Source organism: Nicotiana sylvestris, chromosome 5, assembly GCF_000393655.2.
Source record: "Nicotiana sylvestris chromosome 5, ASM39365v2, whole genome shotgun sequence".
Lineage (NCBI taxonomy): Eukaryota > Viridiplantae > Streptophyta > Magnoliopsida > Solanales > Solanaceae > Nicotiana > Nicotiana sylvestris.
Window position 1 is genome coordinate 158956847 of NC_091061.1, and position 24656 is coordinate 158981502.

At 36.9% G+C, this 24656-nt stretch overlaps 3 protein-coding genes across 3 annotated transcripts; all 3 read right to left on the reverse strand.

Annotated features, from left to right (window-relative positions):
- Nucleotides 1-9447: 9447 nt before the first annotated feature.
- Nucleotides 9448-10032, reverse strand: LOC138869552 (uncharacterized). Its single transcript, XM_070147179.1, has one exon. It carries the CDS (start codon nt 10030-10032, stop codon nt 9448-9450), a length of 585 nt encoding a protein of 194 aa, XP_070003280.1.
- Nucleotides 10033-12680: 2648 nt separating this feature from the next.
- Nucleotides 12681-15541, reverse strand: LOC138869553 (uncharacterized). Its single transcript, XM_070147180.1, has 4 exons — nt 14579-15541; nt 13835-14166; nt 13680-13741; nt 12681-12922 (listed from the first exon to the last, which is right to left on the reverse strand). The coding sequence occupies exons 1-4, from the start codon at nt 15539-15541 to the stop codon at nt 12681-12683; spliced, it is 1599 nt and encodes a 532-aa protein (XP_070003281.1).
- A 7041-nt stretch (nt 15542-22582) lies between these two features.
- LOC138869554 (uncharacterized) lies at nt 22583-23515 on the reverse strand. Its single transcript, XM_070147181.1, has one exon. It carries the CDS (start codon nt 23513-23515, stop codon nt 22583-22585), a length of 933 nt encoding a protein of 310 aa, XP_070003282.1.
- Between the last annotated feature and the right edge of the window lie 1141 nt (nt 23516-24656).

Genomic DNA, 24656 nt, shown 5'->3' on the forward strand with positions numbered 1-24656 from the left:
AAACATCCAAACGGCATTCACCCGACCGTTGACTCTTTGTTTTTTTTTTCAAATTATGATAAAAACTTGGTGTTGCAAAACACGGCCCTTCAGCGTCTCGGGGATGAAGCTTTCTTAAGGCTGTGTGGGTCCATATCTCAAAATGACCCAAAGGTGTCTGTTTATGCCAAGTCAGCCTTCCGGCGTCCCTTTCGGGAACATTCGGCTATTTATGACAAAACAGCATCACCTGACTTATTTATAACTCTTTTTTCATTGTTTTTCAAATTAGAAAAGTCAATATTGCAAACACGGCCTTTCAACGTCTCGGGGACGAAGATTTTTAGGCTGTGGGGGTCAACTGGACCAAGTCTTAAAAATGACCCAAAAGTGGCTGTTTATGCAAAGTCAGCCTTCCGGCGTCCCTTTCGGGAACATTCGGCTATGTCTTGATAAAACAGCGTCACCCGACTTCTTTATGAAATTTGACATATATTTTTGCTATTTTTTGTAAAAGGGGAAGTTGGACATCACCCGACTTATTTATGAATAAAAACTTGACATGTTTTTTTTATTATTATTATTTATTATTTATTTGTTTTTTGGCTTTTTAGCAAAAGGGGGGTTGGACCCGATGAGGGTTGCCTACGTATCTCACATCCGGTGAGAATCAAACCCGCGTAGTTCGGGCAAATAAACTATTTTTGAGAAGACCCTTTTCCATTTTCTATTTTTATTATTATTCTTTTTTTTCCACAACAATCAAATAGACTATTATTTTTCACTCATAACAAACAAACAAATTAACGAAAAACATAAAACATTCCTTCTTTTTGAGAAGGTGGGGTTGGACCCGATGAGGGTTGCCTACGTATCTCACATCCGGTGAGAATCAAACCCGCGTAGTTCGGTCAAATAAGAATAAGTAGGCAAATAATAATAAGCAGATGAACTAACTTGTTTTTTGAATTTTCGTTTAAAAGAACTACTTTAAAAGAAACAAGGAAATATTATTTTTTGATTGATTTTCTTTTTAAAAGAAAGACTAATATTTTTTGAATTTTCGTTTTTTTTTTATTCTAAAGAAAGGAAGAAAATATTTTTCGGAATTTTACCTTTAATATAAGAAATGCTCCTAAAATGTTTTTTTTTGAATTTTGAATTTTCTTTTCAATTTCTGAAAGAAGAATCAAAATATTTTCGGATTTGTTTTTTTTATATATATATTTTTTTTATTTTATTTTTTAAAGAAACAACTAGAAAGACTTTCTAAAGAAGTCAATAATGGAAAATATTTTTGGATTATTTGTTTTGAAAATTGGGATTCTAAAAACTTTTGGTAAGACAAATGTTCTTGCAACAGATAAAGATATATATATATATACATATTTTGGAAATAAAGAAAACTTTTTGGATTTTTTATATATATATATATATTTGCAACAAATAATAAAACTACTTTCAACGCCCAACTCTTTTTATTTTATTATTTTTATTTTTATTTTGACATTTTCATAAACAGATAAATAAATAAAAACCCATTTTAAAACAAAACCTTTTTTTTATTTTCATTTTTATGGCAAAACAAACTATTTTCTTTTCTATATTTTTTTAAAAACAAGACAGAATGATGATTTTTTTTCTCTATTTTTCCTTTGCTTTTAATATAACAAACTAATAAGACATTCATTTTCATTTTCTCAAAATTTCGGCAGAGTTTCGATACTACTCGGACATTGATTTTTCTCTAAAAATAAGTAGTTATATCTCTATACTGTCATTTTTTCTCCTTTTTTTCACGATTTTTTTTAATCTGTGGAAAATAATGAAAACATACAAAATCTTTTTGAATTTTCATGCTTCGTTTTATTTGTAATTTTATTTTTTATATTTATTATTTCTTTAAAAAATGTGGCATGAGAGACATAATGATTTCCAAGACTTCTTGGATTCCGCAAATGCTCCCCATGCGCTTTTCCCAACATATGAAGCGTGGGGGACATATGGGAATTCCAAGACTTCTTGGATTCCACAAATGTTCCCCATGTGCTTTCCCAAAAAGCAAGCGTGGGGGACATAGGGAATTCCAAGGCTTCTTGGATTCCACAAATGTTCCCCATGCTTTGATTAAAATAACATCATGCTGGAAATGACCAAATGACCCATACGCCCTTGACTAAATACAACATGTAGCACATAGGATGCCGAAAGATTGTCTATTATTTTCAGGTTGCTTGTCCTAGACGGACCCAACCCCTATGTTGAGTCCCCTAAGTCAAATGCACATGATGCAAATAAACGTTCCTACTAGGGATCCGGCATGTGGCTTTGTTATACTAGGTTCAAAAACCTGGGTCGGTGTTCTAGACAGTGTACCCGAGCGGACAACTCGAGCTGAGGAAGGAGCTCCTTTCCGGGAACCAAAAGGCCAGCCGGCTTAGAAACTTTCCGAGCCTCTTTTATTTAGGGTATGACACTAACAGAATAGGGAGTCTCAACCAGTAAGCACATCCCCGGAGGTAAGAAGAGAAAGGTTTCGGCACAGTTTATATACAGTTCAAATAATATCAAAGCGGTAAAAGCAGCATTTAGCACATTAGGCTCAAAACATGTAATAATCAGATAATAAATAAAGCCAAATAATAACAATTATTCTAAGCTCGAATTCTTAACCCTGAACCAGTGGTTCTGGGTGTAAAATCCCCAGCAGAGTCGCCAGAGCTGTCACACCTCCTTTTTCCGCGCCCGGGGGGCGCAGGGGAGTTTTTTCCAATTAAAGGACAATCGAAACGGGATTCGTTTAATTATTTCAGAGTCGCCACTTGGGAGATTTAGGGTGTCCCAAGTCACCAATTTTAATCCCGAATCGAGGAAAATAATGACTCTATATTACAGTCTGCGTACCAGAAATCTAGATAAGGAATTCTGTTAACCCGGGAGAAGGTGTTAGGCATTCCCGAGTTCCGTGGTTCTAGCACGGTCGCTCAACTGTTATATTTGGCTTATTTATCTGATTTTTAATACAATATGAACCCTATGTGCAAGTTTTAAACTCTTGACCGCTATTATTATTATTTTTACGAGAATTGCAACGTCGTGAAAATATACCTCGAACCACGTTACATCAATGCACCCGTGGTTATTGATATATCTCGACTCGGTTGAGATTTGGATTTGGGTCACATAAATGTGCACCCGAATTAAGAAAAATAGATTATTTAAGACGCGCCTAAAGCAACTAACGTATGGTTGTTTTGGGGAAGGCCGTAAAATTTGCTAAACGGCATGTCCCGAATTCTAAGTATTTTTAATATATATGCATTTAGAGGGCCCCGCAGCTTCTACATTTTTGTTTGTCGAGGCTCGTCTCATTTATTATTAAAAGGAATTTACAACGTCATGGAAATGCATCTCGGGCCACGCCACAATCAATGCGCCCGTAACTAAAGACATATTTCGACTCCGTTGAGATTTGGATTTGGGTCACATAAATGTGCACCCGAGTTTAGGGAGATAACATTATTAAAGGCGCGCCTAAAGCAACTAGCGCATTATTTTTTTTTTGGGTAGGGCCGTGAAATTTGCTAAACGGCCCGTCCCGGAATCTAAGTATTTAATACATATATTTTGTGAGGCCCCCGCAATTTGTACATTTTTTATTTTTGGCGAAGCTTGTCCCGTTTTTTTTTTATTATTATTTTTTATTTATTTTTATTATTATTATTTTTTTATATATTTTTAAAGGGATGCCATTTTTACGCCTTTAACAATGCTAAACCTTACGGCTTCTTTACAACTACAATCTCATAAATTGTCAAATCATAAAAGAAGTTAAGCGAATGAGTGTTTCGGGCGTAGCAACAACATGTACTAATACTAATTTTGTCCAAATAAACTAAGACAACAATAACATAACACATTGAACGTAAATAATAACAATACTAATCTTGGGACTACTAATACAACTAAATCAAATGACGTCAAGTAATCAATAATAACATAACACAAAATGAACCAAAATGCAGACAATGAAACATAGGCAGAAAATTTCCATACCAATTTTTATATCGCGTCTCAAACATTCAACGTAAAGTTTATTTATCTAATACATCGAGGTTTACTAACCTTTGCACCTCGACAAACTCAGAGCGACAAACACGATTCCGACGGAACTCAAACCAGACCTTTCTGAACGAAGAACAACGACGAAACCTCGGAACAAACTCGACGCACCGGACCTCGACTCAACCTTTGGACCTTGGACTGGAACTCGACCTCAACACAAGGTCGAGCAGCTCACCTCCATGAACTCCGGCTCAGCTAGTGGCGTGAAGCTGACGGACTGTTTAGTCGACGATTGTGGGGGTCGACGGGCAGTGTTCAATGGCTGGATTATGGTGGTTTGGACAGTAGGGTGATGGTGTTGCGACGTGAGGGAGTAGAAGAACGTAACGACAGCGATGCCACTGCTGGTTTTTTTCTGGTGGTTGACGGGGAGGGCTACTAGGGTTTTGCTAAGTTTTTTTTTTTGTGAGGAAGAAGGCGACGGGGAGCTGGTTGCGACGAGGGGGAGCTGGTTGCGACGGGCCTGTTTGGTGGTCTGTTTGGTGCTGGTGTTTGGTTGGTGGTGTTCGTTGGTTGTTTGGTCGTGACTGGTGTGGTCGCAACGGGGGTGATGGAGCTGGGCGTCGTTGACGGAGGTTTCGGGTAGTAGGGGTGTTGGTCCGGTGGTTTTCCGGCGTTGATGGAGGTTTTGGGCGTGGAGGTGACGGGTTCTGCTCGGGGGAAGTAGGGTTTTCTTTGGTTTTTTAAAGAAGATGGAGGAACAGTCGTTCTTTTTTTTTTTTCCGTAGGTTTACTCACTTCTTTCTTTTAAGAAGAAAGAGGAACAGTAGTATGTTCCATTTTTTAAATTCCCATTTTTCAAAAAAAGTCCCTTTTTAAAATTCCCCCCGGTCCTTTTTCGTTGGTCCGTGTTTTTGTAATACAATGCCCATGAAAATAAGCCCCACGCGTGATGGGGTTCGAGGCATATGTCCCCCCACGCGTGGTGGGGTTCCCCACGTGTACTGGACACGGTTTATTATGGGCTAGGTCCGAAAATTAGGCCTAAAATCGGGTAGTTTGAACCCGAATATTATTCTTTTGCCCGGACCCGAGAAATAGGAACACGTTGCTTAACTAGTCCTATGTAAGCAAAATAACTACCAAAAATAATACTAGTATTTAAACAAAACTATATCTTTTTAAATATTTTTCAAGGTTTAAAATAGCTACAAAATATTAATAAAACTATTTGTAATTTTCGTTTTTAAGATAAAATATGAAGTAATTTTTTTGTATTTTTCAAAGTTAAAATGACTATAGAATATTAATAAAACTTATATTTTTTTGTAATTTTCGTCCTTTAATAAAGACAAAAATATGAAGTAATATTTTTTGTATTTTTCAAAATTATAATGACTATAAAACCTTAATAGAACTATATTTTGTTTTATTTTTTTGTAATTTTCGAAATTATATAAAGTAAAAAATAAAGTGCAATTTTTGATTTTTTCAAGTTTATGAGGGATACATAAACTAAAATTTATATATATATATATTTTGAAATTTTTCTTTTTGCAACGAAGTAAAGTAAAAATAGTTAAAATAGCTAACTGGACCCAATTTCACATATTCACGCTAAAAATGTGAAAATTCTCGGGGAGGGTCAAAAATCACGTGCTTACAATGACAACCTTCTTAAGGGTTTGAGTCTGTTTTTCTTTTCCTTTTTGCTTTTTAGTAGTTAGTGGTAAGGGTACCTCAAGCAAAGCTTCACTTGGGCCTAACACATTTGCCTTTGATCCTTTGGTCAAAAACAAATCGTTGTGTATAGGATGATGAAAGTTGTGACCTTGAGACTCTTGTGTTGGTCGATAGTCATCAAGTGATTTTTTCGGGACCATTATGTGTTCAAATCTTATCTAAGGTTGTTGTGGGACCCCGACTCTGTGTCTTTAGCGATCCCATAGCTTGTGTGGTGAGAAATTGCATTGCAAGTCCAAGTCCCGAGCCATTGGTCTAGAACTTGCCCTGAATGTTTGTCAAGGCAAAATCCTAAGTGTAATTTGACTTGAGACATGATTATAGGCTCTCCTTGATCCAAATAATAGCTTGAACACTTCCATAGCCTACCAATGATAAAATCCCTAGTCAACCCTTTTGAGCCTTAGACCTTTTTCCTTCAAGAACCATGATACAAGCCCTTACCCATTCTAAAAGATACCCTCTCTTGGCACCCGATCTTTCCTTAGCACATGGCAAAAGTATAAGTTGGGGGGGGGAGACGAGGATTGCAACAAAGTGGTAAAAAGGTACAAAATGAGGAAAAAGAAAGGCAATGAAAAAGAAAGAAAAGCAAAAAGACAAAAAGAATGTTCAAAGTAGAAATGAATAAAGGGATTCAATGAAAGCAAAGAATGAAAGGTGTGGAAATTTGAGAAAGGAGAAAAGATTTGAAATGAAAAAAAAAAAGCGACAGTGTGTCTCTCTAACCCCTTAGAAAGAAGTGAAATGACTCAAAAAATCGAGTGACTGTGCGCCAAAATGAAGTAAAAGAAGTGCTAAAGGGAAGATGGAACCTACTTAGACCAAACATTTCCTACCCTGAACCAAAAGCCTTCACTATGTCTCCACAAAAGCCCTATATGATCTTGAGTTGAATGAAACTTTCATTAGTGGTGACTTACATAAGGGGAAAGAATATGGTACTTAGAGCCGGACTTGTGACTTTTCCTTGAGAGAGATGAATGTAGTTCTATTAACCTCGTTCTGAGTGCCACTATCCTAAAGGTAAGGTTTGCTTAGGGAGAGTTGAGGATGTGTGAGTTTAGGTTCCACAATGACAAAAGTAATAGAAAGAGTTTCTTTGATGTGTTGAGTCAACTCTTGATGCTCTTGTGTCGCACTAAATCCATGGTGTTTAAAAGAGTAAATGTTATTAGTGATTCATTTGTATTGAGGACAATTGTTAGTCCCAATTGATGCTAGATGCGGTCACTTTAGGACAACTGAATTTTCTTGGATTTTCTCTTAAGAGGTGGGTCTTATTTTGTTTGCTTGAGGACAAGCAAAAGCTTAAGTTTGGGGGAGTTGATGACTAGGGATTATGATGCATTTTACACTCCTTCTTGCTTAAGTTTTGATTAGAAATGTGTACAAAATAGTCCCAAAGGCTCACAAGTTGTGCTTGATTGCAGGTTTGATCAACATGGTGATAATGTGTCAAAAACCAGCAAAATAAGGAGTGAAACTTGCACAAGTACCAAGACAAGATCAAGCTCAGTCAAATAGGGCCAGTGCGGCCGCACACCATTCTGTGAGGTCTACAAAGATGAAGTTCAGAGAGGATGCTTTTCAGGCCACAAGGCAATGTGGCCGCAAAGGGTTTTATGTGGTCCGCATTGGGTTCATTGCGACTGCACTCGATTTTGTGCGGTCCGCAGAACCAAGGTTCAGAGAGGTGGCATTTCGGAGGAACTGGCCAATGCGGTCCACAGTCCTTTTTGTGCGGACCGCAATAGAAGCCACCGTGACCGCACTCGACTTTGTGCTGTCCGCAAAGCCAAAGTTCAGAGAGCAGATTAATCAAACCAAGAGCCTTAGTTCGTCGGTACTCGATTTTGTACGGTCCGCACTAGCCCTGCAGGGGTATTTTTATCCAGAATTTTTAGCCTTGTATAAATAGTTTCTTTTCCAGTTTTTAGGTTATCAGATAGTTTTGGACGTAGAGCTGCGCTCGTGAACTCATTCCTTTTACTATTTTGAGCAATTTTAACTTAGTTTCAACATTGAATCTTCAAGTTTTATTTAGCAATTAATTATTATGGCTTTTTCATCATCTATTGCTTTGTTTTCTTCTCTAATTATGAGTAACTAGACCCATTATCTAGGGTTGTTGCTCAACCCTAGTGTGGATAATTGATGGGTCTTGTGTTTTGATGCTTGATTGTCTATGTGTGTTTGATATTTGGACTAATTTAGATTTTAATGTGAAAAGTAGTGGTTGCAAACACTAGTTTATGCCTAGTAGACTTTGGCTCTTCTTGAGAAAGAGAGTCTAAGTCCATGAAATTAGTCCAACAAGGAATTGGGGCGTATTCAAGAGATTAATAGCCCCAATTAAAGGGTTAAACTTATAGATAGTAATACCCCACTTGAGCCTTGATTACTTGCACAAATTTGCATACCCAATTGGTTTTGAGAAGGTCAATTCGGGCAAAATCACTCAAACCACCGAGAGGTGTAGAGTGAGTAGAATCGTGCAATGGTTATATCATATTCTCCAAATGTGACAATCTAGCCTTAGACTCAAGAATCCGTCAATTGACCACCTAGGAGAAAGTCACTACCCTATGCCTATTATCTATTTGAACAACTCGCAATAGTTTAATCTTAGCTTTACTTAGCCTAATTTAGCATTGTAGTATTATAAAATTAGAATTAATATTAAAACCAAAAATGTTCAGGAGTGCAATTAGGAACAAATACACAACTCCACTTTAGATAGAAACTCAACTCCAATATCTAGCTCCCTGTGGAAATCGATCCCGAACTTCTCGAGTAAAAGCTGTTTCGACCTTTCTTGCTACTCAATAGTAGTATTGGGTTGGCCTCGATCAGTACTCATAGCTGATATTGAGCTAGTTCCGGTGCGATTAACATGAGACACTTCACCATTAGGTAGACATACCCTCTTAGGATTAGTATTTTCAACAATAGAATTCTGATTTAGCATTTCAATATCAGACACCATATGGTTTGTTGCACCAGTTTCATTAATCCATTCTTTTGGACAATTTGAGACTAACAAAGCAGTATTCATAAATGTTATATTTGCTGCAGAATTAGTGTTGCTGCTTTCAGTGTTAGTTTTGTTGAGAATTTGCAATATTTGTTCATATTGTTCTTTTGTAAAATCTCCTATTTGTGGAATTGGCATTGACTGTGAATTATCAGTATGACCCAAGTTTTGAAAAGAGTTAGTCATCTGGGATTGTGCCTGCTGATAAGTTATAGTTGAGTTCACATTAGGCTGTTGATTTGGTATTTCTGCAAGCACATTATATGATGCTGGTCCTCCTGTTCCACCATTACCTTTCTTTTTAAACTTGAAATCTGGGGGGTAACCAACAATTTTGAAGCAGTTTTCCTTGCTATGACCTTTGAGCTTAGAGAAATCACATTGAACATTGTAATTTTTTTTATATCTCTGATTTCCCATATTTCTTGTATACATTGCTACATCATAATTTCCTGCTGGATTTGCACCTAAGATTCCAGATGTTGCAGCTACTGCCTTTTGACTTTCATCACTTATGATCATTGAATATGCTTGATTAACCGTTGGGAGAGGGCTTCTCATGAGAATTTGACTCCTAGCTTGTGAGTAGGATTCATTAAGACCCATAAGAAACTGATACACTTTTAGCTTTTGCAGATACACCACACAGTCCCTAGATCTTGGACAATCACATCCCCAGGAACTGGTATTAAAGCTTCAAATTCTTCCCACATGTCCTTCAGTTTTGAATAATACACAGATACAGAGGAAGTTCCTTGGGTCAGTGTGGCTATTTCTTTGTGAAAATTAAATATTCTTGCATCATCTACCTTATAAAACCTTTCATATAAATCACCCCAAACCACCTGAGCATTAGATGCATACATTATGCCACCAAGAAGACTGTTATTTACAAAATTCATGATCCATGACAGTACGATAACATTCACTCTCTCCCAATGATTTCCCATAGTTGCAGGAAAGCTTTCTTTCCTACAAGAACCATCTACCATCCCTAATTTGTTCCTTCCTAACAGAGCAACACACATAGATCGATACCAAACTGAGTAATATTTTATCCATGTCAGTTGAAAGGAAATAATCTGTATACCACTCACATCTGAGAGATGAAGAAACAGAGGATGATTATAATCAATACCTGCTGGTTGATTTGATACTCCAGTAGAAGTTTGATTCAGATAGGAAGTATTGTCTTGTTGATCACCCATTTTGTAAATCTTGAATTTTTCTGATACAACCAAGAATTATGAAAATTGAATTTGAATTGCGGAATTGGATCAAATCAAAGCTGGATAATCTTGCTTTGATTGCTCTGATACCATGTTCTGATTACAAGAGGATTGATGAATGTCACTGATTTAGTAACTGAAAGAAAAAGAAGAAGAAGACAAAGCAGAGAGTAGGAAGAAGAGGAAGAAGAAGAAGAAGAAGAAGAGTTCACTACTAAAAAAATCATGTTTTAGCGACGGACAAATTCTGTAGCTAAAAAGAAAAATCTGTCGCTAATATCATTTAGCGATGGATTAGCAACGGATTATCAAGAAATTCTGCTAGCTATGAGCATTTTAGCGACAGATTAACGGCGACGTTCGTAGCTAGTTCTAATTTTTTTTGTAGTGGTTGTACGATAGAGAGAGTTTAGAGAGAGAATAACTAGATCTTTATTATTTTACTTAAAAAACAAATAATGATGTATACTGTGTTATTTATAGTTGCTAACTAGCTTAGACTAATTAAGACTAACTAACTAACTTACTAACTACCATCTTAATAGAATAACTAACTAGCTGATGTAATTACTAAACTATCCTTATTAGCTAAGTAATATTTTCTTTAACAGTTCTAATTCATATGAAATTAGTATAATTTTGAATTTCAAGAATGGACAGGATATAAACTGGAATTTTGATTGGGATTAGAATTCGACGCCAATCATATTATTTTCTACTTCTTTATGGTCAAATTCTTTTTCTATAACAATTCTTTATCCTAGTATGTAGTATTTCTAGTTTTGTCCTTTTCAAATGACATATTTTGAATATTAAGGTAAATAATCAAGGGTATAAAAGTCGATCAAAGTTTCGGGGATATTTTTGTCGTTCAACATTTAGCATAAAATATTCGTGCTTTTATAATAATATAGATATAGATAGATAATATGATGATTTGATGTAATCGCTAGTTAAGGAGACTTACAGGATTTTCTGCAAACTATAAGCGGATAGATTGCAACAACCTGGCTCGAATTATTGGTCGTCAGGAATCTTCATGTGGTGGATATATCCCTTATTTCCACAGTCTAAAACCCTTTGTGTAATGTAAAGAACTCCTAACCCTAGACTCTCTTTGTTGTGTGTATCATTCTCTAAACACCCATAATGGTGTTTATCTAGACATACCTAGGGTTAAGGTCAGATTGCCTAATGGGTCATCTTATGCTCGTATATATTCAAAAACTTGTGCATTACTACTATTAAAATTTTCTAAGTACATGCATTAGATTCGATCCACAAAAAATGCTCTTATTCATGTTGACGTGCATGTAATTTCTAAATGTAATAATCTGAATAAGGAATAAAAAGTACAATGCTGTGAAAACACAAGAGGGGGGGAGGGGGGGTGAATTGTAACTCTTTTAAAAATAATTGCTTATTAGTTGACTTATTACTTGAGTAGTCGACTAGATATGATAAATTGACAAATATAATAACAGAAAGTAAATTGCAGAAAGTAATTCCAGGAATTAAAGACACCAGGATTTTTATACTAGTTTGGATTCAATGTGAATCCTAGTCCAGTCCTCTTGGGTTGCAAGGGAGTTCTCTTTAGTAAATGAGTTTCTTCCGAGTACAGTTGTAGTGAATTTCACTCAGTTTCTCTAGCACTCGTTTCTGATACAATGACTCACCAGTGTTATGCTCTCTTTCTTTCCCTGACTTGTTACACAGCAGATCCTAGTGAACTACAATGCTTGTTTGCAGTAGAATAAAGAGAGTGATTTTGGTTTGATCAAAGTATAAACACTAGGGTTTACAACGAGGTATAAATACTTTGATGGATGGTAGAGGATTGACAACCCAAGAGATTTGATCCCTGGAAAGAATTGATTCTTTCCAAGAATAAGGAATGAGCCGTTACTTCTCTTGATTGCTTTCCTTCAGTAGAGATACGAATGAAGATTGCTCATTGATTGTTGGTTCTTCCAAATACGGTCGCGTACCAAATCTCCTTGTATCCTTCAATCTTCCGTGATTCTGCCCTTGATTTGTGCCTTTACTCAAGGCTTATTTGATTCTTTCGAACTCAGCTAATCGTTGTTATTGCTGATTGATTTGTTGATTATATTCCGCCCAGATTTGCGAGACCTTTCTAGATTTGCCGATTGTATGCTAATTGATTTCTTTCCTTATATATCATGAACCACTCCAGCAGTCTTCTTTACTTCTTGTAATTGATATCCTGCACATGTATAATATTTGCATCATTAAAACAAGATCTAACAATCTCCTCCTTTTTGATGAGGGCAAAATAATATAATAATGTAAAGAAGTAAACACCAGTCGACTTCCCTGTGTATTACTAGTCGACTTGACTTGTCCATGATACCCCCCCTCAATGTATGCAGTCGACTAAATACCCATTTTGTTTCGATTACAGACACATTATCAGGTTTGGGTATTAGTTTCCACACTTGATTCTTGCTGAACTGATCTAATTCCTCTTGCATGTCTTGTACCCAGCTTGAATCTTTCAGTGCTTCCTCTATCTTTTTTGGCTCAATTTGAGAAATCAATGCAATATTTGCTTTCTTCTTAAGAGCAGCCCTGGTTTTCATTCCTTCGTCTATAATAAATTTCTAAGGATATTCGGGTTCGCTTCTCCATTCATTTGGTCGAATTACATTTGTATTCGACTTGATTTGTGGATCTAGAATATTGCTGCTATTTTCACCAGTTGACTCGATCACCCCAGCTGTATTAGTCGACTCTTGTGATTTTCCTTTATCCTGAGCTTCTTGAGTTTGATGTTCGTCACCTGCAGTAGTTCCTTTCTCGACCAAGGGATTATTTTCATCGAATATAACATGTACAAATTCTTCTACACATAAAGTACGTTTATTATAAACTCTAAAAGATCTGCTATTTAATGAATAACCAAGAAAAATACCTTCGTCACTTCTTGGATCAAACTTTCCAAGATTATCCTTACCGTTATTATGAATGAAACATTTGCCTCCAAAGGGATGGAAGTGACTGATATTCGAACGTTAACCTTCCAGAGTTCATATGAGGTCTTCTTCAGAATTGGCCTTATGAGGCAACGATTGAGGATGTGACAAACAGTACTTATACTTTCTACCCAGAAGTGGTTTGGCAATGAATGTTCTAGTAGCATGGTTCTTGCCATATCTTGGAGAGTTCTATTCTTTCTTTCCACAACCCCATTTTGTTGAAGTGAGCGTGGTGCAGAGAAATTATGAATCCTTGATCGTTACAGAAGTCTTCAAAAGCTCTGCTTTCAAATTCTCCTCCATGGTCACTCTGAATTTTTGAGATCAGATGTCCTCTTTCTCTTTCAACCCTTTTGCAGAAAACTTCAAAATTTCTTAAAGCTTCATCCTTATGAGACAAGAAGATTACCCAAGTGAAACGTGAAAAATCATCAACAATAACAAATGCATACCTCTTTCCTCCTATGCTAGCAGTTCTAGTAGGCCCAAATAAGTCCATATGAAGTAATTACAAAGGTTTTGAAGTAGATACTATATCTTTATTTTTGAAAGAATTTCTGGTCTGTTTACCCATTTGACATGCATCACAAATATGAGTTCTAGAAAAATTCAATTTAGGCAAACCAACAACTAAATCATGTTTGGACAGTTTTTCAATCAAATGCATGCTAGCATGACCTAGTCTCCTATGCCATAACCATGGATCATCAGACATAGAACATAAGCAAATATGGCCACCTATATTTTCAAAACCATCAAGTATATAAACATTTCCATACCTTTTTCCAGGAAGAATTATCTTACCTGATTCGTCTTCAATAGCACAACTTGTTTTCTTAAACTTTACCTCATATCTAGAGTCGTAGAGTTGACTTATGCTCAAGAGATTGTAGTTTAGTCCATCAACGAGATAAACTTCAGTAATATCACAATTGTTATTGAAGGTAATTGTTCCAGTACCGACTATTTTGCCCCTTGAATCATCTCCAAATTTAACACTTCCTCCATCGATTTTTGTAACTTCTTTGAACAGGTTTTTGTCTCCTGTCATATGACTGGAACACGCACTATCTAGATACCATTTTCCTTTGCGGCTTACTCTGTGGTGTTCCTGCAAGACAAGATGATTACTTTCTTTTAAGTACCCAAGCTTGCCTGGGTCCTGGAAGGTTAGTAGTACTAGGTTCAGAATTTTTTGGTTTCCAAACCCATCCTGACACATTTGATTTACAAAAATAACAAAAGGAATATTTATGCCCACTTTTATTACAGTAATGACATGTAGCTTCAGACCTGCTTATAGGTCTTTCATAAATGTTTGAACTAGCTGACTTAGTTCTAGCTGGTTCTTTCCTAGTTGACTTGTAAGTCACCTGGTCCGACCGACTGGTTGACTTGGTTCTGGATGGTTCCTTTCTAGTCGACTTGTAAGTCGTCTGGTTTGACCTAACAAAACTATGACTAGTGGATTTGCGCAAGCTGTTGAGCTGCATTTGCAAACCCTCAAACTCTTCCTAAAGTACTTCCTTTTCAATGTCACATACTTCATGTTTGAGTTTCCAGTCTTTAACCTCCCTAGTGAGTCTCTTAAGCTCACTCATCATTTTTTGAGACTCTTTCAAGGTTGAATCAAGAATATCCTGCAATTCATTACATCTTTCACAGTCATAAGATCTTACCTCACTAGTTTCACCTCGTGCCATGAAACAGTTCTCATTCTCGTCATCTGAATCGTCTTCATCTGTCCAACATGTTGAAGTTTTGTTTATTTCATTTTCCAAAATTGTCATGAAGCAAAGATTTGCTATTTCTTCGTGGTCAGAGTCATCCTCATCGCTCCAGCTTCCGAAGGATTTGTTCTTGTTGAAGCCTCTAGAGATCTTCTTTTTCAGTTCTGGGCATTCAACTTGAATATGCCCAAATTTTCCACATTCATAGCATTTTCCATCGTTCTTGTCCTGTTCGTTGTGGTGTCTGGATCGTTTTGGTGGGTATCTTACTTTCTTTGTGTTTCTGTATCTTTTCATCAGTCCATCCATATTTCTAGACATCATAGCAATCTCTTCTTGTAGAGCTTCAAGATCATCAATTTCATTTTCAGCCATTTCAGTAGAGGTTTTGAACACAACTATTTTCTTTTTCTCTTCTTGATTTGTCTTTTTCAGATGCGTTCTTTCAAAAGCAATGAGTTCTCCTCGTAGTACATCACAGGATAATTTGTTTAGGTCTTGAGATTCCAATGTGACTACTTTGGTCTTCCAAGTGGTTGCCAGACTTCTGAGAATTTTTTTTACTTGATCACCACTGGTGTAGGGTTTGCCAAATGCCTTTAAGTCGCTAATTATTTTGCTAAACCTGGCAAACATCTCTTCAATGGATTCTCCTTTTTTCATTGAGAAGAGTTCATAATCATGAACTAGCATGTTGATGTGTATTTCCTTTACTTTGCTGGTTCCCTCATATGTGACCTCAAGTTTGTCCCACATCTCTTTGGTTGTGTCACAACTCGATATTTTCTCGTATTCTTCACCATTTATAGCATTATGAAGCAGGTTTCTTGCCTTTTTATTCACTTATACCGCTTCCAGTTGCTCTTTTGAGTATGAATCTATATCATCAGGATCAACAAGTGGTGGAGTGCTAGCCGGTAGGGGATAGTTTCCCTTTTTGATGACTCTCCAGACTTTGACATCGTAAGCTTTAGCAAAGATTTCCATTCGTACTTTCCAGTGAGAGAAATGTTGTCTATTGAAGTATGGTGGTCTAACTTGTGAAGTTTCTTCCTGGAAAAGAGCTCCTATGATAACCTGATTTGCCATGATCTTTAAAAATAATTGCTTATTAGTTGACTTATTACTTGAGTAGTCGACTAGATATGATAAATTGACAGATATAATAATAGAAAGTAAATTGCAGAAAGTAATTGCAGGAATTAAAGACACCTAGGATTTTTATGCTGGTTCGGATTCAGTGTGAATCCTAGTCCAGTCCCCTTGGGTTGCAAGGGAGTTATCTTTAGTAAATGAGTTTCTTCCAAGTGCAGTTGTATTGAATTTCACTCAGTTTCTCTAGCACTCATTTTTGATACAATGCCTCACTAGTGTTATGCTCTCTTTCTTTCCTTGACTTATTACACAACAGATCTTAGTGAACTACAATGCTTGTTTGCAGTAGAATAAAGAGAGTGATTTTGGTTTGATCAAAGTATAACACTAGGGTTTACAATGAGGTATAAATACTTTGATGGATGGTAGAGGCTTGACAACCCAAGAGATTTGATCCCTGGAAAGAATTGATTCTTTCCAAGAATAAGGAATGAGCCGTTGCTTCTGTTGATTGCTTTCCTTCAACAGAGATACGAATGAAGATTGCTCTTTGATTGTTGGTTCTTCCAAATGCGGCGCGTACCAAATCTCCTCGTATCCTTCAATCTTCCGTGATTCTGCCCTTGATTTGTGCCATTACTCAAGGCTTATTTGATTCTTTCCAACTCAGCTAATCGTTGTTATTGCTAATTGATTTGTTGATTAGATTCTACCCAGATTTGCGAGACCTTTCCAGATTTGTCGATTGTATGCTAATTGATTTCTTTCCTTATACATCATGAACCACTCCAGCAGTCTTCTTTACTTCTTGTAATTGATATCCTACACATGTATAATATTTGCATCATTAAAACAAGATCTAACAATCTTCCCCTTTTTGATGAGGGCAAAATAATATAATAATATAAAGAAGTAAACACCAGTCGACTTCCCTATGTTTTATTAGTCGACTTGACTTGTCCATGATACTCCCCATCAATGTATGTAGTCAACTTGTTCCATGATATTCCCCCTCAATGTATGTAATCAAATTGTACCTGTACAATATACCAATATATGCTACCTATACACATAGATTTTCTCCCCTTTTTTGTCATCAACAAAGAGGAAATAAAAGAATATATAGTAGTAAAGCAGAAGAGGTAAAGAGATTATCCAGCGGCTGGTAAAACATCCCACAGTAGCAGCAAAAACATAATTATCCAGGGGCTTAAACCACAACCAACAAACCACCAAAACAAATTGTCAAAAAAAAAACATAGTCTTAAAAACATCCATACTAGCGGCGTAAAAAATAGGTAAGGGTGTTGCAGATGGCCTCTTTTAACTGTTCGAAGCTTGTATTTGCAGAGACGCTCATACCATCCAGCCTGTCCTGAACCTCCTTGAAAGCTTTGACAGCATTCTCCCTCACTCTGAGAACAACAACTCTGATTTTTGACACGTCATACCCTATTTCCTTGGAAATAGCATGAATGTCACCCACAATAGACTGAGTGGCGGAAAGAAGGTTCTTGATGTCAGAGAGTTGGGAGTTAAAAGTTCAAAGCTTATCACTATGCTCAGAACTGACAAGAGTAGGAGGAGGAACAACGGGTGAAGGTTTGGATTCTATAGGGGCCTGCTTTGCTTCACTCTCACTTTTCTTAACCCAGGAGACCTTGATACTCACATAGCCCATACTAGTAAAAGCTCTAGAATTATAGGACTTAGAGACAGTGATGAATGGATAGTTGGACAGAGAAATTTGATGGGCTTCCAGAATATGAGTGATTGCCATGCTATAGGGTAAACTAGTGGGATCTTCAGCACTTTCTATCATGAAATTGATAACCTAGGAGGAAAGCTTGATTTTGAGTTTGGTGATAAGGCAGTAGACAAAAAATGTATCTCTTTGAGAGAAGGTTGAAAAGGAACCAGTGCGGGGAAGCAGGGTGGTTGCCACAATATGGGCCAGAACCCGAGTTTCAAAATTGACATCACTGGGGCCCAATTGGTTTGGAAGGATTTCAGAGGGACACTCAACAATGCACTATTTGGCTTGGTCAAAAGAGATTTCAAAGTCATCAGGCCACACCTTTTTAAATAGAGTAGGGAAACCAGAGCAACGACATTGAAAAAGTGAGTCAAACAAGGCACAATCAAGAACAATGCGCTTACCTAGCACTAGAGATTCCAACCTATCCGGTTTACTAGAGCGAAGATTCGCATAAAACATTTTGACCAGGGGTTCATATACCTTAGGCGGAGGAATAGAGAGGAATTTTTCCCATCCTTGATAAACAAAAAGTTCTTTAACCTTACAGTTAAAGGCTTCCATATCATCAAGATCCATGACCCTTCCATGGGCGATGGGCTTGTCTTTAAGAGTAATGAAAAGATCCTTATTTGGGGTATCCCAGAAATTTAGGTCAGACTCGAGTGAGGCAGAGAAATCAACCTTTGATTTCTTTGGGGTGGATGAAATAGGGGGATCTTCCATGGGTCGCTTGCCTAAAGCTTTTTCTCCTAGAAGTTGGGGGTGTTCAGAGAAATCTCCCTGAGATGAGGCGAAGCCTTCAGAGTGATCAGACCCTAGGTCTACTTGCTTAGGAGGCGCAGAAGGGGGTTTTGCTTTGGAGCGAGTACTCTTTCTGGTGGAGGTAGAGGGATTTTTGGAGTGTTTCACCATTATAAAGAAGGGGCTTTGCTAGAGGTATTTGAGAGGAGATGGAGATGAGAGTGACTGAATGGTTTTTCTAACTTAAGAAGAGGGTTTTGATGGATGAGTATAGGAAAGGAAAATTTATCAGTTGAGAAGACGTGATGATTGGCTTTCCATCTTCGAACTGTGAACTGATGTGAAAGAAGCGAAAAGAGAGGGAAAAATCGGAGATGTAATTAAGGCATGGGAAAAGGACAATTATAGCACTTTAAAAGTAGCTGAGCACATAGGTCCTAAGAGTTATTATAAATGCAAATAATTCCAAGTAATTTTCTCAAAGTACAAAATCTTTCTTCTAACAAAGGCTTAGTAAAAATATCAACTAATTGAGCAGAAGTTCCAACAAAGGATATTTCTATGTCTCCCTTAAGAACATGATCTCTAATAAAATGATGCTTAATATCTATTTTGCTCTAGAATGATGCATAGAATTTTTTGAAAGACAAATAGCACTAGAATTATCACAAAAGATTTGTATAGGTTTAAATGAAAGCTCATAGTCACCCAATTGATGAGATATCCACAGTAGTTGTGCACAACATTGTCCAATAGCAATGTATTCAGCTTCAGTAGTGGACAAAGTGACTGATGCTTGCTTTTTACTGTTCCAGGATATTAAAGCCTTTCCTAGTAATTGACATGTGCCGCTTGTGCTTTTTCTATCTTCTTTATCACTTGCAAGATCAGCATCTAAAAAACCTTCTAGTTTAAAAGAGTTAGAGCGTGGATACCACAATCCATAAGATATAATTCCAATGAGATATCAAATGATTCTCTTTACAGCAATCATATGTGACTCCTTGGGATTGCTGACTGAAACCTGACACAATTACATATGCTGTACATAATATCTGGTCGACTTGCTGTCAGATATAGCAGTGGTCCAATCATTCCCCTATATTTGGTTTCATCAACAGGGGTACCCTGTTCATCTTTGTCTAGATTTGTAGCGGGGCTCATTGGAGTGCCAATTGATTTTGCATTGTTTATACCAAATTTTTGAATCAGCTCTTTTGTATATTTGGTCTGACATATAAAAGTTCCTTCTTCGGATTGTTGAATTTGTAGCCCAAGGAAGAACGTGAGCTCACCCATCATGCTTATTTCAAATTCGCTTTGCATAAGATTTGAAAATTCCTTGCACATAAGAGGGTTAGCACTACCAAATATAATATCATCAACATAAATTTGAATAATGAGGTTACCTTCTAACGATTGTTTAATAAATAAGGTAGTGTCTATTTTACCTCTTGTAAAGCCATGATCAATAAGAAAGGTACTCAACCTATCATACCAGGCACGTGGAGTTTGTTTCAACCCATACAGTGCTTTAGTAAGCTTGTATACATGGTATGGAAATTTTGAGTCCTCAAAGCCTGGAGGTTGTTTCACAAAAACTTCTTCCTCGATAAATCCATTTAAAAAGGCGCTTTTAACATCCATTTGAAATAGCCTGAATGCTTTAAAAGATGCGTATGCCAGAAGAATTCGTATGGACTCCAAACGAGCTACTGGGGCGAAAGTCTCATCATAGTCGACTCCTTCTTGCTGTGAATAGCCTGAGCAACTAGTCTAGCTTTATTTCTTATGACCTTTCCATCCTCGTTCAATTTGTTTCTAAATACCCACTTTGTTCCGATTACAGACACATTATCAGGTTTGGGTATTAGTTTCCACACTTGATTCTTGCTTAACTGATCTAATTCCTCTTGCATGGCTTGTACCCAGCTTGAATCTTTTAGTGCTTCCTCTATCTTTTTTGGCTCAATTTGAGAAATCAATGCAATATTTGCTTTCTTCTTAAGAGCAGCCCTGGTTTTCATTCCTTCGTTTGGATCCCCTATAATAAATTTCTAAGGATATTCGGGTTCGCTTCTCCATTCATTTGGTCGAATTACACTTGTAGTCGACTTGATTTGTGGATCTAGAATATTGCTGCTATTTTTACCAGTTGACTCGATCACCCCAGTTGTATTAGTCGACTCTTGTGATTTTCCTTTATCCTGAGCTTCTTGAGTTTGATGTTCGTCACCTGCAGTAGTTCCTTTCTCGACCAAGGGATTATTTTCATCGAATATAACATGTACAAATTCTTCTACACATAAAGTACGTTTATTATAAACTCTAAAAGATCTGCTATTTAATGAATAACCAAGAAAAATACCTTCGTCACTTCTTGGATCAAACTTTCTAAGATTATCCTTACCATTATTGTGAATGAAACATTTGCTTCCAAAGGGATGGAAGTAACTGATATTCGGACGTTTACCTTCCAGAGTTCATATAAGGTCTTCTTCAGAATTGGCCTTATGAGGCAACGGTTGAGGATGTGACAAGCAGTACTTACACCTTCTACCCATAAGTGGTTTGGCAATGAATGTTCTAGTAGCATGGTTCTTGCCATATCTTGGAGAGTTCTGTTCTTTCTTTCCACAACCCTATTTTGTTGAAGTGAGCGTGGTGCAGAGAAATTATGAATCCTTGATCGTTACAGAAGTCTTCAAAAGCTCTGCTTTCAAATTCTCCTCCATGGTCACTCTGAATTTTTGAGATCAGATGTCCTCTTTCTCTTTCAACCCTTTTGCAGAAAACTTCAAAATTTCTTAAAGCTTTATCCTTATGAGACAAGAAGATTACCCAAGTGAAACGTGAAAAATCATCAACAATAACAAATGCATACCTCTTTCCTCCTATGCTAGCAGTTCTAGTAGGCCCAAATAAGTCCATATGAAGTAATTACAAAGGTTTTGAAGTATATACTATATCTTTATTTTTGAAAGAATTTCTTGTCTGTTTACCCATTTGACATGCATCACAAATATGAGTTCTAGAAAAATTCAATTTAGGCAAACCAACAACTAAATCATGTTTGGACAGTTTTTCAATCAAATGCATGCTAGCATGACCTAGTCTCCTATGCCATAACTATGGATCATCAGACATAGAAGATAAGCAAATATGGCCACCTATCTTTTCAAAACCATCAAGTATATAAACATTTCCATACCTTTTTTCCAGGAAGAATTATCTTACCTGATTCGTCTTCATTAGCACAACTTGTTTTCTTAAACTTTACCTCATATCTAGAGTCGTAGAGTTGACTTATGCTCAAGAGATTGTAGTTTAGTCCATCGACGAGATAAACTTCAGTAATGTCACAATTTTTATTGAAGGGAATTGTTCCAGTACCGACTATTTTTCCCCTTGAATCGTCTCCAAATTTAACACTTCCTCCATCGATTTTTGTAACTTCTTTGAATAGGTTTTTGTCTCCTGTCATATGACTGGAACACACACTATCTAGATACCATTTTCCTTTGCGGCTTACTCTGTGGTGTTCCTGCAAGACAAAATGATTACTTTCTTTTAGGTACCCAAGCTTGCCTGGGTCCTGGAGGGTTAGTAGTACTAGGTTTAGAATTTTTTGGTTTCCAAACCCATCCTGACACATTTGATTAACGAAAATAACAAAAGGAATATTTATGCCCACTTTTATTACAGTAATGGCATGTAGCTTCAGACCTGCTTATAGGTCTTTCATAAATGTTTGAACTAGCTGACTTAGTTCTAGCTGGTTCTTTCCTAGTTGACTTGTAAGTCACCTGGTCCGACCGACTGGTTGACTTGGTTCTGGATGGTTCCTTTGTAGTCGACTTGTAATTCGTCTAGTTTGACCTAATAGAACTATGACTGGTGGATTTGCGCCAGCTGTTGAGCTGCATTTGCAAACCCTCAAACTCATCCTGAAGTACTTCTTTTTCAATTTCACATACTTCATGTTTGAGTTTTCTGTCTTTAACCTCCCTAGTGAGTCTCTTAAGCTCATTCATCATTTTTGAGACTCTTTCAAGGTTGAATCAAGAATATCCTGCAATTCATTACATCTTTCACAATCATAAGATCTTACCTTACTAGTTTCACCTCGTGCCATGAAACAGTTCTCATTCTTATCATCTGAATTGTCTTCATCTGTCCAACATCTTGAAGTTTTGTTTATTTCATTTTCCAGAATTGTCATGAAGCAAAGATTTGCTATTTCCACATTCGTAGCATTTTACATCGTTCTTGTCCTGTTCGTTGTGTTGTCTGGATCGTCTTAGTAGGTATATTCCTTTCTTTGTGTTTCTGTATCTTCTCATCAGTCCATCCATATTTCTAGACATCATAGCAATCTCTTCTTGTAGAGCTTCAGGATCATCAATTTCATTTTCAGCCATTTCAGTAGAGGTTTTGAACGCAACTATTTTCTTTTTCTCTTCTTGATTTGTCTTTTTCAGATGCGTTCTTTCAAAAGCAATGAGTTCTCCTCGTAGTTCATCACAGGATAATTTGTTTAGGTCTTGAGATTCCAATGTGACTACTTTGGTCTTCCAAGTGGTTGGCAGACTTCTGAGAATTTTTTTTACTTGATCACCACTGGTGTAGGGTTTGCCAAATGCCTTTAAGTCGCTAATTATTTTGCTAAACCTCGCAAACATCTCTTCAATGGATTCTCCTTTTTTCATTGAGAAGAGTTCATAATCATGAACTAGCATGTTGATGTGTATTTCCTTTACTTTGCTGGTTCCCTCATATGTGACCTCAAGTTTGTCCCACATCTCTTTGGCTGTGTCACAACTAGATATTTTCTCGTATTCTTCACCACTTATAGCATTATGAAGCAGGTTTCTTGCCTTTTTATTCACTTGTACCGCTTCCAGTTGCTCTTTTGAGTATGAATCCATATCATCAGGATCAGCAAGTGGTGGAGTGCTAGCCGGTAGGGGATAGTTTCCCTTTTTGATGACTCTCCAGACTTTGACATCGTATGCTTTAGCAAAGATTTCCATTCGTACTTTCCAGTGAGAGAAATGTTTTCCATTGAAGTATGGTGGTCTAACTTGTGAAGTTCCTTCCTGAAAAAGAGCTCCTATGATAACCTGATTTGCCATGATCTTTTCTCACAAGCTGTTAAGCAAAAGTAAAATGTGAGCCTGGCTCTGATACCAGTTGAAAGTACAAGGGGGGGGGGGATTGTAACTCTTTTAAAAATAATTGCTTATTAGTTGACTTATTACTTGAGTAGTCGACTAGATATGATAAATTGACAAATATAATAACAGAAAGTAAATTGCAGAAAGTAATTGCAAGAATTAAAGGCACCTAGGATTTTTATACTGGTTCGGATTCAGTGTGAATCCCAGTCCAGTCCCCTTGGGTTGCAAGGGAGTTATCTTTAGTAAATGAGTTTCTTCCAAGTATAGTTGTAGTGAATTTCACTCAGTTTCTCTAGCACTCGTTTTTGATACAATGCCTCACTAGTGTTATGTTCTCTTTCTTTTCCTGACTTATTACACAACAGATCCTAGTGAACTACAATGTTTGTTTGCAGTAGAATAAAGAGAGTGATTTTGGTTTGATCAAAGTATAAACACTAGGGTTTACAACGAGGTATAAATACTTTGATGGATGATAGAGGCTTGACAACCCAAGAGATTTGATCCCTGGAAAGAATTGATTCTTTCCAAGAATAAGGAATGAGCCGTTGCTTCTCTTGATTGCTTTCCTTCAACAGAGATACGAATAAGATTGCTCCTTGATTGTTGGTTCTTCCAAATGCGATCGCGTACCAAATCTCCTCGTATCCTTCAATCTTCCGTGATTCTGCCCTTGATTTGTGCCTTTACTCAAGGCTTATTTGATTCTTTCGAACTCAGCTAATCGTTGTTATTGCTGATTGATTTGTTGATTAGATTCCGCCCAGATTTGCGAGACCTTTCCAGATTTTCCATTGTATGCTAATTGATTTCTTTCCTTATACATCATGAACCACTCCAGCAGTCTTCTTTACTTCTTGTAATTGATTTCTTGCACATGTATATTATTTGTATCATTAAAACAAGATCTAACATGCTGGTGAGAGCTTCTCTTAATACTTCTTGTATATACAAGATGAAATATGCAGCACAATGGGCTTCTCTAAATAATTGGCACAAGTGAAAGGTACACTGGCAATGGGAAAGTTTCACCCAAAAGTAAAGTTGAAACCAAAACACTGAAAGCAGGCTCTCTACTCTTAATTATGTGAGTAAA